Source organism: Bubalus kerabau, chromosome 21 (genome assembly GCF_029407905.1).
Source record: "Bubalus kerabau isolate K-KA32 ecotype Philippines breed swamp buffalo chromosome 21, PCC_UOA_SB_1v2, whole genome shotgun sequence".
In the NCBI taxonomy this organism is placed as follows: domain Eukaryota; kingdom Metazoa; phylum Chordata; class Mammalia; order Artiodactyla; family Bovidae; genus Bubalus; species Bubalus kerabau.
This window is the reverse complement of record NC_073644.1, coordinates 46,127,677-46,145,521: the sequence shown is the minus strand read 5'-3', so window position 1 is coordinate 46,145,521 and position 17,845 is coordinate 46,127,677. Positions and strand designations below refer to the sequence as shown.

The window sequence follows — 17,845 nt, the reverse complement described above, 5'->3', positions numbered from 1 at the left end:
GTATTTGTCTTTCTGACTTAACTGATTTAATATGACAATCTCCGAGTTCATCCATGTTGCTGCAAATGGCGTTATTGTTCTGTTTCATGGTTGAGTAGTATTGCATTGTATATCTGTACCACATCTTCATCCACTCATCTTTTGATGGACACTTAGGTTATTTCCATGTCTTAGCGGTTGTGAATAGTGTTGCATTGAAGATTGGGGTACATGTGTCTTTTTGAATTACAGTTTTGTCCAGATATATGCCCAGGAGTAGGACTGCTGGGTCACTTGACAACTCTATTTTTAGCTTTTTGAGGAATTTCCTGATAATTTTCATAGTGGCTACATCAACTTTCATTCCCACCAGCAGTGTAGGAGGATTCCCTTTTCTCCATACCCTCTTTAGCATTTGTTATTTGTACACTATTTAATGATGGCCATCTGAGAGGTGTGAAGTGGCGCCTCATAGTTATGATTTGCTTTTCTCTAATAATTAGTGATGTTGAGCATCTTTTCATGTGCCTTTTGGCTGTCTGTGTGTTTTCCTAGGAGAACTGTCTATGTAGGTTTTCTACCTATTTTTCTATTGGGCTGTAAGTTATTTTATTGTTAAATTGTATGAGCTGTTTGTGTATTTTGGATATTAAGCCCTTGTTGGTCACATCACTTGCAAATATTTTCTCCCAGTCTGTAGGCTGTCTTTTCATTCTGTTGATGATTTCCTTAGCTATACAAAAGCTTGTAAATTTAATTAGGTCCCACTTGTTAATTTTTGCTTTTATTTCTGTTGCCTTGGGAGAGTGACCTAAGAAAACGTTGGTACAATTTATGATGACACATTATCTTGAGCATCATTTCACATTTTCATTGCCATTGGTATATCTTCTTTGGTGAGGTGTCTATTCTGATCACTTTCCCATTTTGTAACTGGGTAATTTTTTTTTCAGAGGGTGGGGTCAGGTTAGATAGCTTGTGGGACTTGAGTTCCCTGACCAGGGAGTGAACCTGACCTCCGGCAGTGAAAGTCCAGAATCCTAACAACTAGACCACTAGGAAACTCCAGGAGTTATTTTCTGTTTGAGTTTTAAGGTTCTTTGTCTATTTGGGATACCAGTCCATTATCACACATGTGTTTGGCAAATATTTTCTTCCAGCTGTGGCTTGTTGTTTTAGTCTTTGAACAGTGCCTTTCATGCAGCAGAATTTGTTAATTATAATGAAGTCTAACATACCAATTTTTTTCTTTCATGGATCACTGCTTGTATCTTTAAAAAAATCATCAAACCCAAAGTCAACTAGATTTTCTCCTATGTTATCTTCTCATTTAATAGTTTTGTATTTTACTTGTGACTTTGTGAAAGGTGTAAGGTCTGAGTCTAGACTCATATTTTTGCATGTGGATGTTGTTGCTCCAGCACCGTTTGAAGAAAAGCCTGTTCTTTTACGTTGCGTTTACTCCTTTGTCAGTGCTCAGTTGAGTATCCTTGTGAGTCTGTTTTGGGCTCTGTATGCTGTTCCGTGAATCTCATTGTCTGTTCTTTTGCTAGTACCACCCTGTCTTGATAACTGTGGCATGATGTATTTTAAAAATACTGAAAAGACCCTGATGCTGGGAAAGATTGAAGGCGGGAGGAGAAGGGGATGACAGAGGATGAGATGGTTGGATGGCATCACTGACTCAGTGGACATGAGTTTGAGTAGGCTCTGGGAGTTGGTGATGGACAGTGAAGCCTGATATGCTGCAGTCCATGGGGTTGCAAAGAGTCAGACATGATTGAGTGACTGAACTGACTGACTGAACTTTAAAAATATCTTACTGCCTCACTTCCCAAAACCCTTCAGTGGCCCGCTATTACTTGATGAAGATTCAGGCTTCCCTGGTAGCTCACATGGTAGAGTCTGCCTGCAGTGCGGGTGACCCAGGTTCAGTCCCTAGGTGGGGAAGATCCCCTGGAGAAGGAAACGGCAACCCACTCCAGTATTCTTGCCTGGAAAATCCCAGGGATGGAGGAGCCTGGCAGGCTACAGTCCAGGGGGTCGCAAAGAGTTGGACACGACTGAGGGACTTCATTTGCACTTTCCTTTCAGACCTGTCAGGTAGCCTTTGAGGCCTCATGTGATGTGTGAATATATTCCCACCTCACAAAACTCATCCTAACCGTCCTCTTGTCATTAGGAGTTTTTTCTTTGTTTTTTCTTCAGTCACTCATTCCATGCTCTTTCCTATCTCTAGGTCTTCATACTCACTGTTTTCCTATCTTTGGAATTCTTTTCTAACCCCCTTCTTCTTGTGGTTAACTCTACTTAGATTCATTTTCTTAACAAAGGCTTCCCTGATCTTTGGACTAGTTAGGGCTCCCTATTAAATTATTCTCTCATAACACCCTTCCCTTCTTTATTATAATGTGTAGCATAGTCATTTAGCTTATTAATTATCTGTTTTCCCTAGGACAAAACCATTATGAAGGCCACAGGTCTCTTCTCCTCATCTGTTTCTTCATTGGCACATACACTTGATTCTTAGTAAATATCTGTGGACTGAATTCATGAGAGAAAGGAAGGGTGCTTAGTATAGTGGATAATAGCTAGATTAATAGAAAAGTATGCTTTGAGGGGATAAATTTTACTAGATAAGAGAGTACCACAGTTAGTATTTAGATATTGCAGCAAGAAAGTATAGTAAGTCTTTTATAATATTTTTGTGAACAAGATGGAGAAATGTCAGGTTGATATTTATACAGGTAGATTATAATCAGTGTCAACATGGAAAAAACGTCTCTAATTTTCTGAAGGGGTTCTTAGTTGGAGCTCTCCTACTTAATACTTAAATCACTATTGGACATGACTTAGCTACTGAACAACCACCACAAGTTTTGGAAAATGAATTTCTAAAATTAGTATAAGTAAGTATATATGTAGGCAAGTTGATGTGTCCAGGTACTGTTATGTTTCAGTTGTCTTTTGAGTGCTCATCTGTTATCACCAGCTCCAGACTGTGTAGAACTAGGTAGATGCTTCTCTAGCACAAGGCTAGAAGTTTCTGGAATCTGTGAAAGTGATGAGTCAGCTACTATACGTGTCAGTCTAATAATGCCCAGCCTTGTTATGTTGTATTTCTGAGAGGTTGGATTACATATAGTACTGTGTCATGGTTCAGGTTTAAATCAGGAAAGGTAATAGATTTGGGACATTGAAACCAGGTGCACGTAGTTTATCCTGGAGCTGGGAGACCCTGCAGAATGTTTTAGGACACCCTTTCCAAGGCCCTGACTGCAAACAGAAAAGAAGCACAAAGCCTGGTGGACTCTGGATTTTGAAGGCACATATGCCTCGAAGTGTGTTGTATTACTCTAGCCCATTTGCTGAAGGACCCAGAAAGCTGCTAGTTCTGAGTAGGACCCGGGACAGGAAGAGCTCCTCCACAAATGCAGCTGCCAGGCTGGCTCCTTTGCTGCACGGGCCACCTGACCCCGCAGATGTGTCGGTGCTTGCGGTGTCAGTGGCAGAGAGGGCTACAGTCTGAGCCTTGGGCAGCCCTGCGGGTGAGTCGTAGTGCAGGCCCTAGGGTTCTGGAGCAGAGCCCTGCAGCTCTTTGTGGAGAGCTCCTTTCCTTTTGGTAGCTCTAGATCTGATGCTGGGCCACAGTCAATACTGAACACTCAATGGTGGGCCTGAGTTTACCTGAGTCCTGAGCTGCTCATCATAAACTGGGGATTATTGACCCTTCTAGCCATGAGTTTGGGTTTGTAGAGAGGCATCCCATCATCCAATGGGAGCATTTTGCACGTGTTTGGCCCAGGTTGGCCCTGGAGGCATCACCAAGTGCATGCTGCTGAGCCACTCTTGTCTTTCCAGCCTGTAACTGTTGCCTTGAGGGAGTTCTCCAATCAGTTGACAGAAGACTCCAGCCTGGTTTACAGATGGTTCCGCCTGATGTGCAGGCAGCACCTTAAGGTGGAAGTTGCAGCACTGCCAGCCCCTGTCAGAAGGACATGGCTGTAAATAGATTTGTTTGTTTAAGCTTAAGTTAGCTGCTACCAGTCACTGAGTTTTCAGTCTCAGATCCTTGATATGTCTATGAAATCCCTAATTAGATAAGTGTTGTCATAACAGTTCTGAATGGATATGTTCTTCGGTAACGCTGTCTATTCTGAAAAAATATGGTTTGAAAATATGGAAAATCAACCTGGTTGGTATTGCTGGTATTTTATATAAATGGAAAATATAGATTCTAGTGTTTAACATAAATCTAAGAAAACATGAAAAGACTTTGTGTATGTGTTACATACTGGTTTGAAGAAATTACACAAATATTTCCATCTGAGATTTTTTAAAAAAACACAGGTGAGACTTCTTAAGCTCCTCAAATTTAATGTGTCACATTTCTGAAATGGAATAGATTAGACGTAGCTTAAATATCGTACTAAATATTTTATGCCTCACAGTTCTATAAAGCTGTTCAGTTGTCTCTATTAACCACCTTCCTTAATGTTCCTAGGTTATAGAATCTTTGGGAATTATTATTTATAAGGCACTGGACTATGGCTTGAAGGAGAATGAAGAAAGGGAGTTAAGCCCCCCACTGGAGCAGCTCATTGATCGCATGGCCAACACGGTAGAGGCTGATGGCAGCAATGACGAGGGCTACGAGGCTGCGGATGAGGGTCTGGAGGAGGATGACGACGTAAAGAGGAAGGTCTCAGCCATCCGGTCCTATAGAGATGTCATGAAGGTAAAGTTTACAGCAGTATCTCTTTCTTTCAAGAGTTGTTATTTCACTTTAAAAAATTGATTAGCATTTGATAATAGTCCCTAGACTTTCAGCTTTCAATGAAATACATTGTTGTTGTTATTGACTCACTAAGTTGTCTTCAGCTCTTTGCAACCCCATGGACTGCAGCATGCCAGGCTTCCTTGTCCTTCACCATTTCCCAGAGTTTGCTCAGTTTCATGTCCATAATGAAATGCATAAGGGTGTTCTAATTTCATTCTTTTACATGTAGCTGTCTAGTTTTCCTCCTACCATTTATTGAAGAGGCTGTTTTTTCTCCATGGTGTATTCTTGCCTCCTTTGTCATAGATTAGTTGACCATAGGTGTGTGAGTTTGCCTCTGGGCTTTCTTTCCTGTTCCATTGATGTGTGTCTGTTTTTGTGCCAGTGTCCTACTGTTTCTATTACTGTAGCTTTGTAGTACAGTCAAAGCTCCTGAAGTCAAGGAGCCTAATTCCTCTAGCTCTGTCTTTGTTGCTTTTCTTTTTTTCTCCCCACAAAATTGCTGTGGCTATTTGGGGCCTTTTGTGTTTCCATACAGATCTTAAAATTTTTTGTTCTAGTTCTGAAAAAGTGAAGTGAAAGTCTCTCAGTCGTGTCCAACTCTCTGCAACCTCGTGGATTATACAGCCCATGGAATTCTCCAGGCCATAATACTGGAATTGGTAGCCTTTCTCTTCTTCAGGGTATCTTCCCAACCCAGGGATCGAACCCAGGTCTCCCACATTGCAGGCGGATTCTTTACCAACTGAACTACCAGGAAAGTTCTGAAAAAGGCTGTTGGTAATTTCATGGGGATTACATTGAATCTATAGATTAGAACAGTCTCTAATACCATACATAGAAACAAACTCAAACTGGATTAAAGACCTAAATGTAAGTCTGGGTACTATAAAACTTTTCAAGGAAAACATAGGCAGAACACTCTCTGCCTATCTTTTTGCTCCACCTCCTAGAGTAATGAAAATAAAAATGAACTGTGGATATATTTGAGATAATCAGGAAAATTTGACCTTTTACTCTATAGTTGACGATATTAGGAATTATTCATATTTTTAGATATTATAATAGAATTGTGAGTATATTTTTTAAAAACTCATTTAATGAGTATATGCTGAAATATCTACATGTGAAATTCAGATGTCTGAAATTTGTTATAAAATTATCCTGGAGGGTGAGGCTTAAGTGGATGAGGATGTAGATAAAGTAAGATTGGCCATGAATTGATCATCGCTAAATTGGGTGATGGATGGTAATTCATTATACTGTCCACCTCATTTTGTGCATGTTCAAATTTTTCCACACAGTAATACTATTAGAAATTTTTCAAAGAGGTCAGGTTTTTAAGCTCAGATATAATTGACATATAACATTATATTAGTTTCAACTGTACAAGGTAATGATTCCTTGTTTGTATAAATTGCAAAATGATCACCACAGTAAGTTAACATCCATCACTACACATGATTACAGATTTTTTTCTTGTGATGAGAACTTTTAAGCTCTATCTTTCAGCAACTTTCAAATATTCAGTACAGTATTGTTAACCTTAGTTGCCATGCTGTACATTACATTCCTAGGACTGACTGACTTTATAACTGGAAGTTTGTACCTTTTGACTACCTTCAGCCATTCCACTCTGTACCCCCCAAGCCCCAACCACTGGCATCACCAGCCTGTTCTCTGTACAAGGAGATGATTTTTAAAATGAAATGTTACATAGATACAAGGAGATGTGTATCACAGCATTAATTATACTGTTTTGAAACTGGAAATAAATGACTTCCAGAAAAATGGTATATCAGCTACATAGATTATCATATGGTCTTTAAAATTATAATCATGTAGGTTAAGTAGCAGTGTGGGAAATTTTTAATAAATGGAGAAAAGACCACAAAGTTCTGCATGTACTGACTGGTGTATGTATAAAGGAAAGACTGTGTACTCAGACATAGAGAACAAACTTGTGGACACAAGTCTGTAGAATTTCCACTCCTCCACAAGCGTCACTTGTTTGGTAACTGTAGAGGTCATTTGGGGCATGCTGCCTGTATGCTGTGTTCTAAGTGTTTCATCACTTGAAGAATATTGCTTCTTTTAGTGTAAGAACATTACTTCCTTTAGTGTAACTCATTCTGCAGTTAGACTGCCTGGGTTCACTTCCAATTCTGCTGGCTAGGTGTATGGCTTGGGTAAATCCTTAGCTATTGTAAATCTCTATTTCTTAATCTCTAAATTGGGTTGACATAAGAATTAGATGTGCTGATGCATATAAACACAAAGAATAAAATAATTATCAGGTAATTCATTGAAACTGAAATAATCACTGGGGTTATTTTTCCTCTAAGGGATTATTTCTCATCTGTCTCAGTGGAAACTTCATGAAATTTCATTGGCTTTAAAAAAAAATTTTTTTGTACATTAAAAAATTGTGGTAAAATACACATAACAGAGTTTACAATTCACAATTTAATTCCATTAAATAATTCACGATACTATCCAGCTATCAGCACTATCTCAGTCCAAAGCCTATTCTTTATCCCAGATGGAAACCTATCCCTTCTCCTTCAGCCCATGGCAGCCACTGATCAGCTTTCTGTTTCTGTGGATTTATGTATTCTGGTATTTCATGTAAATGGAATCATATGGTATATGACTTTTGGTGTCTAGCTTCTTGGACTGAGTGTAATGTTTTTAAGGTTCGTCCATGTCGTAGCATGTGTCAGTACCTTTTTCTTTTTTATGGGTTAATAAGATTCCATTTTGTGAATATACCACAGTTTGTTTATCTGCTCCTCAGCTAAGAATATTTGAATTGTTTTTACCTTTTTTTTGGCTGCTGTGAATGGTGCTGGTATGAACATTTGTGTTTCAGTTTTTGTTTGAATACCTACTTTAAATTCTTTTGGAAATACACCTCAGAAACGGAATTGCTGGATCACATGGTAATTCTATCTTTAACTTTTTGAGAAACCATCAAGCTGTTTTTCACAGTGGCCTCACCATTTTCATTTCTACTAGCAATATACAAGGGTTCCAATTTTTCCACATTCTTGCTAACACTTACTTTCCATTTTCTCTTTGCTTTTATAGCCATCCTAGTGGATGTGAGTGGTATCTAATTGTGGTTTTGATTTGCATTTTCTTAATGACTCATGATGGTGAGCATCTTTTTATTTGCTTTTTGGCCATTTGTCTACCTTCTTTGGAAGAATGTCTATTCAGGTCCATTTTTAAATTAGGTTGTTTATCTTTTGTTGAGTTTAAGAGTTCTTTATGCATTCTGAATAGTAGATCCTTATTAGATATATGATTTGCAAATATTTTCTCTGATTCTGTGGATTGTCTTTTCATGCTCTTGATAGAATTCTTTGATGTACAATTTTTTTTTAATTAGAGGATAATTGTTTTCACAAAGTAGTATTAGTTTCTGCTCTACAATAATGTGAATCAGCCAGAAGTATACATATATCCAAGTTAGGCATTACTCTGCCAACGAAGGTCCGTATAGTCAAGGCCATGGTCTTCCCAGTGGTCACATATGGTTGTGAGAGCTGGACCATAAAGAAGGCAGAACACTAAAGAATTGATGCCTTCGAACTGTGGTGCTGGAGAAGACTTTTGAAAGTCTCTTGGACAGCAAGGAGATCAAACCAGTGAATATTAAGGGAGATCAACCCTGAATATTCACTGGGGGGACTGATGCTGAAGCTGAAGTTCCAGTATTTTGGTCCCTGATGTGAACAGATGACTCATTTGAAAAGTCCCTGATGCTGGGGAAGAGCAAGGGCAGAAGGATAAGAGAGCATCAGAGGATGAGATGGCTGGACGGCATCACTGATGCAGTGAACATGAACTTGGGCAAATTCTGGGAGATGGTGAGGGACAGGGAAGCCTGGCATGCTGCAGTCCATGGGGTTGCAAAAAGTTGGACCTGACTGGGCAACTGAACACCATACATATATCCCCTCCTTCTTGAACCTTCCCACCTCTTCCCACCCCTCTAGGTTGTCACAGAGCACTGAGTTGAGTCCCTCTGGTACATAACAAGTTCCCAATAGCTGTTTTACATAGGATAATACAAATGTTTCTGTGCTGTTCTCTCAATCCATCCCACCCTCTCCTTCCCCCACTGTGTCTACAAGTCTGTTCTCTATGTCTGTGTCTCTACTGCTGTCCTGCAGATAGGTTCATCTGTACCATTTTTCTAGAATCCACACACACACATAGATATATATATATATGTCAATATACAATATTTGTTTTTCTGACTTACTGCACTCTGTGTACAGTCTCTAGGTTAATACACCTCAGTTAAACTGCCTCAAATTCATTCCTTTTTATGGCCAGGTAATATTCCATTGTATATATGCACCACAACTTCTTTATCCATTCATCTGTTGATGGACATTTAGGTCACTTCCATGTCCTGGCTATTGTATATAGAGCTGCAGGGAAAGTTGGGATACATGTGTCTTTTTGAATTTTGATTTTCTCAGGGTATGTGCTCAGTAGTGGGATTGCTGGGTCATATGGTAGTTTTATTCCTAGCTTTTTAAGGAATCTCCATACTGTTCTCTATAGTAGCTGTACCAATTTACATTCCCACCAACAGTGCAAGAGGGTTCCCTTTTCTCTCCAGCATTTATTGTTTGTAGATTTTTTGATGATGGCATTTTTGACTAGTGTACAATTTTCACTTTGAAGTCTAATCATTTACAGCCGTACCTTGGGGGTATTGCAGGTTTAGCTCGAGACCACTGCAACAAAGCAAAGGTTGCAGTAAAGTGAGTTACATGAATATTTTGGTTTCCCATTGCATATAAAAGTTAGGTTTATACTATATTATAGTCTATTATGGGAGAAGGCAATGGCACCCCACTCCAGTACTGTTGCCCGGAAAATCCATGGATGGAGGAGCCTGGTAGGCTGCAGTCCATGGGGTCACTAAGAGTCAGACACAACTGAGTGACTTCACTTTCACTTTCCACTTTCATGCATTGGAGAAGGAAATGGCAACCCACTCCAGTGTTCTTGCCTGGAGAATCCCATGGACGGAGAAGCCTGGTAGGCTGCAGTCCATGGGGTCGCAGAGTCAGACACGACTGAAGCGACTTGGCAGCAGCAGCCTAGTCTATTATAAAGTGTATAATAGCATTATATCTAAAAAACAATATATACTTTAAAATGTAAAACAAAAAACCAGTTACAATACTAACAGCAAAGATGACTGATCACATTACCACAACAAATAATAATAAAATAATACAAATAAAATAATAATAATAAAATAAAGTAAATAAATTATAAAATAATGATAAGAAAAAGTTTGAAATATTGCAAGAATTATTAAAATGTGCCACAGAGACAAGAAGTGAACAAATGCTGCTGGAATAATAGCACTGATAAACTTGCCTAATGCACAGGGTCACTACAAACCTTTAATTTGTAAAAAACACACTATATGCAATGCATAATATAGTGCTGTAGTAAAGTAAGATATGCTGTATCTAGTGCTTTTGGTATCATGTCTTAAAAACTGTTACTAAGTTCATGACCGTGAAGGTTCACCCCTATGAAGGTTCACTTCACTTTTGAAGAGTTTGAGTTTTGACTCTTAAATGTAGGTCACTGATCCATTTTGAGTTAATATTTCATAATGTATGGTGTGACGTAGGGGTACAACTTTTTTTTTTCCCCCGTGTGGATATCCACTTTTCCAAGCATCATTTGTTGAAGAGACTATTCTTTCCCTCCATAATGGTCTGGGCACTTTCATCAAAAATCAATCAACCATAGATATATGGGTTTATTTCTGGACTCTCAGTTCTGTGTCATTAATCTATGTTTGTTGTTCTGCAAGTTCCACTTTGTTTTGATTACTATAACTTTGAGGTAAGTTTTAAAATTTGGAAGCTGGAGTCTCTAGCTCTCTTCTTTTCAAGATTGTGTCAGCTCTTTGGGGCCCTTGCAATTTCACGTGAATTTTAGGATCAGCTTTTCTATTTCTTCAAAAAGGCCTTTGGGATTTAGTTAGGAATTGCATTCAATCTGTAGATCATTTTGTATAGTATTATTATCTTAACTCAAGAGAAGACTCTTGAGAGTTACTTGGACTGCAAGGAGAGCAAACCAGTCAATCCTAAAGGAAATCAACCCTGAATATTTATTGGAAGGACTGATGCTGAAGCTGAAGCTCCAGTATTTTAGCCACCTGATGCAAAGAGCCCATTCATTGGAAAAGACCCTGATGCTTGAAAAGATTGAAGGCAGGAAGAGAAGGGGACGACGAGGATGAGATGGTTGGGTGGCATCACCAACTCAATGGACATGAGTTTGAGCAAGCTCTGGGAAATGGTGAAGGACAGAGAAGCCTAGAGTGCTGCAGTCCATGAGATCGCAAAGAGTCGGACACGACTGAGTGACTGAACAACAACAACCATCTTAACAATATTAAGCCTTCCAACTCATGAATACAGGATGTCTGTCCATTTTTTTGTCATCTTTAATTTCTGTCAGCAATACTTTATAGTTTTCAGTGTGTAAGTCTCACACCTCCTTGGTTAAATTTATTCCTTAGTATAATTATTATTTTTTTACTATTAAAAAAATGGAAATAGAATGTTTTTGTGTTGATCATGTATCCCCCAACTTTGCTAAAATTTCTTAGTGCTAATAATTTTTGTGGATTATTTACATATACGATTATATCATATACAGTAAAAAGATTTTAGACTTTTACACCAGGTTTTCCAAGTTGCCGGGCACAACCTGATAGTGGGTTGTGAAATCAGTTGATTGTGTAAGTTTCATTTTGTAAAATGTTTGTGTATAAAACATACACTTATGCATATGTTTGAATCCTTATGCATAGTAAGGATGCATAAGTAAGAAATCCATAGCATTTCTTACTATGAATTACAGTAAAAAATGTTATGCCATATTTCACAGCATGTAATTGGAGTATAAAATTGTGGAACTAGTGAAAGATGGAAGTCCTAACAGTTGCCTTTCATCACCTTGGAAATGATAATTTTATGTGAGAAGCTCTTTTCTGCATATAAAAATAATTGAGCAAAAAATACACTCTGTTCATTGGTTGCTCTGTGAATAATGAAACTTGTGCGATTTTGCTCTCATGCTGCCATTGCATCAGTTCTTAGCCTGTTTGTGAAGGTTTGTTGCTGACATACTTGCTGAAATATTTTCCTGAGAATGTATTTTATTAAAGATAGTAATCTATTAAATTGCATACAATACTTATTACAAATGAAAAATAACAGAAAGCCACATTACGAAGGATATTACAAGCTACAAAGATATCTCTTACTCTCCAAAAGATACAAGTTACTAAATAAATATATATTAATGTCAAGCATATGGTAAAGAATAAGGGAGAACTTACAACTTTTTAATGCAAATACATTAAAACATAACTACTGTACACAGATGCAAAATTATTATAGAAAGATAAAATTATCCTAATGCATTATAGTCTCGAGAGGATGTGCCTTCCAATATAGTAAATTGTTTGATTTTTCTTAATTGCTTGCATGGTATTAAATTGCATCTTTGACCCAGAAGTGGTTATGGGCTGTGTACTGTTGATGACATCAGGACTGGAGGTGTCACAGTTGCCCTCTGCCCTCTTTCCACCACTGCCCATCTAATGATGAGGCATCTTCCCAGTGGTCCACTTGTCTTCCTGGCATTCTTGCTACCAAATTATACAACTCCGCGTGTTTTGGCATGAGCTTGGGCTTCAGAATCAAGTATGACTGTGTTGAATCCTCCTCCCTTACGTTAACTTCATGACTGTAGACAAGTCACTAGCTTCCTCTGAAGCATCAGTTTCATTGCTGTAAAGTGGTGCTAATTCAGGGCTACATGGAAGAGTAAATGATGTTATGCTGTGTATATATAATATGCAAATATAGGACCTGGTGTGGTAAATAATAAATGGTAGCTATTAAAATACCTGAGTTATGATCAGTACTCTGTAAGAGGTCGTCCCTCTTCTAGTCCCAGGCCACACTTTTACACGCGTGCTGTCATTGTCAAGTAGAAGCTAATTCTGGAAGCTCACCTGTGCTGGGGGATTGTTAGTCACAAACCTCTTTCTGTATAATTGTGTGGACTTCCCTGGTGGTCTTGTTGTGCATTCAGCTTTGGGTCATGGTAATCATGGGGTTGCCTTGCCATGTGATGTGAAAATGGGCACTACCAGGTTTGTCTGTATTTCAGGTACCTTAAAACCACAGATAATAAGCAGGCACCATTGTTTTCCTCTTCTGTAGTTGTGTGCTGCTCATCTCCCAACTGAAGCAGAGGCACCAAATCATTACCAGGCAGTATGTCGTGCACTGTTTGCAGAGACGATGGAGCTGCATACGTTTCTGACCAAAATCAAGAGTGCGAAGGAGGTGAGTGCTGCTGCTCCCTATTTCGGGCATTGTGAAAGACAGACCTGATTTCCAACATTGCCCATCATGTTATTTAAAGTATTTATCTCTATCCTTCTGATGAGTGCTGAAAATTATTCAGGAAAGAAGCAACTTAGGCAAAATGAAATCTGTTCCTTAAAATGTTACCATGTGAATCCATGTGATAAAACAGATTTTCATAAAGCTTCCTTACAAATGGAAAATAAATATTGCTGAACTGGTTGAATCAGTTTCCCATATGACTTGATTTTTTTTTTTTTAACTCTTTCTGCCTCTCTTTTTTCCATTTTAAAGCATGTTAGCGTGTCTTTCAGGAAGGGGTACGGACTCGGAAAGAAAGATGCACTTCTGGTAATTTAACTTATATAGTAGATGTGATTAGATATTTAATGCAGAAGATGTGAATTAATGTTAAGATAATCCAGAGTCTCATGTTAGCTATTTTATTATTTATCATTGTCTATAAGTTAAAAATACTATGTGTGGAGTCCAAAGAGAATCACACTCGTTTATTTACAAGGTGAATTGCCATGTTTTACATCCCACAGACACAGTTGTGAAGATTCTTGAGGTCTGGGTAAGGCACCTGGCACATAGTAAGAGCTTAGTATATGATCAGTGGTGGTTATCATTTCTTTTGTGACTAAAGTATGGAGTTTATCTGAGACACTAGTTTAAAACTCACAATGACACACAGCTTGGGGAGAGACACATGAGATTTGTAAGGGAAGAAGGACAATACTAACTTGTATTAAAGTGAGACTGCTTAGCTGTGCTAATATGGAAGATTTGGGTGTCTGAGCCAGATTACTCTTCGTAAATCACCCTGAATGGATCTGTTTTGTTAATATATTTGTGAATGAGAGCTCCAAGCATTCTTATTTAGGTCTAACCAGGATTCTGCTTGTAATTTGTCTTTTTTTGATAAGCTAATGAAAAGTTATGTCTGTTTTTCTAGGAATTTATAGAATTGGACCCAAGGGGAAAGTCTTTAACAGGGTGGAAAGGGTGAACTGCATGTTGTTTGAAGAATAAATATAAACATGTCTCATGGGCTAGCTTTTCCTCCTGGAGAGGACCAGAGGACAGAGGGTCTGAGGGCACACCCGAAAGACAGCCTCAATTAAGGTTTGGTGAATAATAGGTTTTCTAGAAAGATCACTTTTGGTAATTATCTTCCCCAGCTTGTTGGAATTGAGATAGTCTTCTTCAGAGAGGCTCCTGTTATTTTCAGAGTGCGAGTAGAGTCCTGTGCAGTTAGGGTCAAGTAAATGAGTTTGTAGAATCCTCCCAACACAGATGTTCTTAGGAATCATTTCTGAATTAAAGAACAGTACTAATAAATATTTTTTCTATTCCAGTGAGCATAAACAATTGTGTTTCTTTTTTACTCTTGATGAAAACTTTGTTTTGCCAAACAAATTCTCAGGGATTTTTTTTTTTTTTTTAAGTAAAAGTCTGTTTAAAGAGACATCTCACAAATGGAGTAAAAGAACATGAGTGTTTGGGACCATTAGTGGCTTTGATGCCCGTAGAGACTGGCCAGGCCCTGGTAAAGGTTGGGGACCTTGGGTCAGGGTTTTGGCTTTATGTCCCACTGTCACCTCCAGCAGCACCTGATGTCTGGGTCATTATATATACTGGTTCTGTCCAGTTTGATCATCTCCTGCTCTGGTTCCTTACTTTGCTGATCTCTTCTCAGCTTTTTCCATCCTTCTTTCTAGAAACTGTGTTCCATGTTTAGAAAGATCTCCTCTGAACCTCAGTCTCCTCTGAGGACTCCTGCTCCCCCAGGCAGTGCTTTCTCTGCTTCCTCTGTGCAAGGCTGCTCTGCCCTCATGGCTGCAGGTCCCCAGACTGGGTGGATGGGTGATGTTCTCGGTCTGCTACTTCTTAATCAGGACTCCTCACACTTGTACCAGAACCCCACACCATCCACTTCTGCTACTCTTGAGCCCATTGACACTGTCATCTGCCATCATCTCGACTGATTTGTTTGATGAAGAGCAACTCTGGCTGTGTATCCTTGACCCTCCTCTACCTCAGCACTCTGCATTCCTGAACATACCTTTGAAAGTGAAAGTCACTCGAGTCATTTCCAACTTTCTGCCACCCCATGGACTATACAGTCTGTGAAATTCTCCAGGCCAGAATACTGGAGTGGGTAGCCTTTCCCTTCTCTAGGATATCTTCCCAACCCAGGGATCGAACCCAGGTCTCCTGCACTGAGGGCAGATTCTTTACCAGCTGAGCCCCAAGGGAAGCCCGAACATACCTTTGTCCTCATGATAACCTGCTATCATTCCATCTTGGAAATCACCCCTGATGCAGCTCTGTCCTTTGAACTCATCCCTCACTGCCAGCTGAACTGGTCTTGTCTCTTGACCCCCCTACCCCTTTTCTTCCAGTTTATCAGCCCTTCCTGGATTCACTCTGTGTCCTCTGTGGATGAGAGTCTGTTTATCAAGAGTTCAGTCCACATGTGCAACCTGGAGTATTCCAGTAGCTGCCTGCTGGCCTGATCACTGTGAATCCATCCAGTTCCGCTTCCACTGTGTCTGGGAGTGATTCCTGCAGATCACAGATCTGACCTGAGGGGTCTGACTCCAGGCCCAGGTCTCCATGTGGTTTTCCAGGCCTGAGCCGAGGCCTGCTTTCCCTGGCAGGCCACCCTCCCTGCACAGGACTTGGGTGCTGCACTCTGGTTTTCTGAAGGGGACAGTGAGGACTCAGGTGCTCTGCCCATGGCTATTCATGTGCACCTGCCCTCATCGTCCAGCGCCTCCACTCCAAGAGCCTCGGCTGAGGCACTTCCCTCCCCTCTTTCCCTCCCAGCAGCCCGGGGCATGACGTGTTTGCAGTGAGGAAGCCCCCGACCTGCACTCCCCATCATCTGACCGTACTGGTGCCGCTTGGGAGGACATGAAGCAGGGAAGCAAAATACCCTTGTTGGCTTCTTGGCTGCACGGATGCAGAGGGGAGTAAGGGCCAGTTGCCACTTTCAGTTTGGCTGGCCCTTCTGACCCTTGAACACCTGGCAGCTTGACACAGGCAATTTGCTTCCTGGTTAATGTGATTCCGATTGCCTGTAGGGTGAAATGAAACTCGATTGTGTTGCCTGTGAGGCCTTCTTGGCATTTCACTTACTCATGTTTTATTCTCCTTTTCAACTCTCCTTTTGTTGCATTTTTATGCTATCCAGTCAGAATTACTTAGTTTCTTTTTTTTTTTAACTTAGTTTCTGAATATGCTGTGCTTGCTGTATGTCTGAGACCCCAGTATAATAACTTCATGCTTTCTGTCTGGAGTTCTCTCCCTGCCTTGTCTTCTTGGTGGTCTCCTGTTGACCCATCTAAACCCTGCTCATGTGTCATCTCCCTCCACCCTTCACTTCCTCTGTGTCCTGTACTCCCCATACTTCTCATGCTTCCTGGGAGTTCTTATGTCTTTGAGCTCTTTCTCCACAGCTGGGCTAGACACTTCTTGAGACAAATGACTGTGCTTTAAGTCATCTTCCTGTTAATGACTCACTGAGTGTTTGCACGCAGGAAATACGCTGGAAATGTTTGTTGAACTGAAATAATCTATGCATTGTATCTGTGTTTTTTTAGATTATCAGAATTTTCTGGTGGAAGGCATTGTTGACTTTTGGAAACATTATGATCCAGATATTTCTTGTAAATATGAGAAGTTTTATGGCTGTCATTGAGGTCTTGGAATGCTCTCCATTCAATTGACATGGGAGAGATATTTAACAGGGAGTCTTGAGAAGGCAGGCTGTGAAACCTGTGGAAATTCTGTACAGTTCTGTACTGTAATGTTCTATACTGTTTCATTACAGACTTTATACTCATGCATGGCCTGTCAACACTGACGTTTTAGGAGTAAAGTTTTACTGGATCCAAGTAGATTTCCCCTTCCTCTTTGATGTATGCAGTTTTCTTGAAATTAGAGAAAATTTTTATGCATATTGGTTCATGCTTCTATGTTAGTCATTTTAACCTTTAACCTAGTCTCAGGAGTACTAAGTCCACACTAATAAAATACTCTGTGCTAATTTGGTATTTTCCCTGAAGATCTCAAAATATACAATTTAAGAATCAGACAGTCTTTCTTCTGTATCTATGAGTTTGTACATATCAACTGGAATTTTCAAAGTAATAACCTGATTCAACAGGTTGATTATGGATTATCAGTGATGTTTCGAGCAACCAATATATCTGTGTATATGTGCATGTGTGTATATAAAATTAGGGTAAAATATTAGTGTCAGAACATTTGAGCTCAGTGTTGATGTTCTTGATTTGATAGACCAAAAGTATTTTAATTATGTTAAACTTCTCATATGCTCAGTTGGCAGTTTATTAAAACATAAAACCTATAATCAATTTCCAAGTGTTGTAATTGTATTAGAGGTCATTACATTTGCTAGACCTGGCTGCTCTGCAGAGCACAAGACCTTTAGTTCATCTATTTATTTAGGAGGCAAATTCATTTCATTCTAATCCCTTTTCATAATGCAATGATTTCCTTCTTAAACAATGAATGAGACCCTTGAAGATTATTCTGTAAATGATAGGATTTGGATTGGCTGCTGTTACCCTGTCTCAGAGGCAATTTGATACCCTGGAAAATGAGCACATAG

General features: G+C 39.5%; 1 protein-coding gene across 4 annotated transcripts in view; it reads left to right on the top strand.

The window, feature by feature from the left end:
• Positions 1-17,845, top strand: part of SPIRE1 (spire type actin nucleation factor 1) — a 176,806-nt gene that overhangs the window by 75,546 nt on the left and 83,415 nt on the right. For all 4 annotated transcript variants that reach the window (XM_055559163.1, XM_055559166.1, XM_055559164.1 and 1 more), the window contains 2 exons: positions 4,484-4,717; positions 13,054-13,179. In XM_055559163.1, the coding sequence (XP_055415138.1) occupies positions 4,484-4,717; positions 13,054-13,179 (360 nt within the window). The remainder of the gene's footprint in view (positions 1-4,483; positions 4,718-13,053; positions 13,180-17,845) is intronic.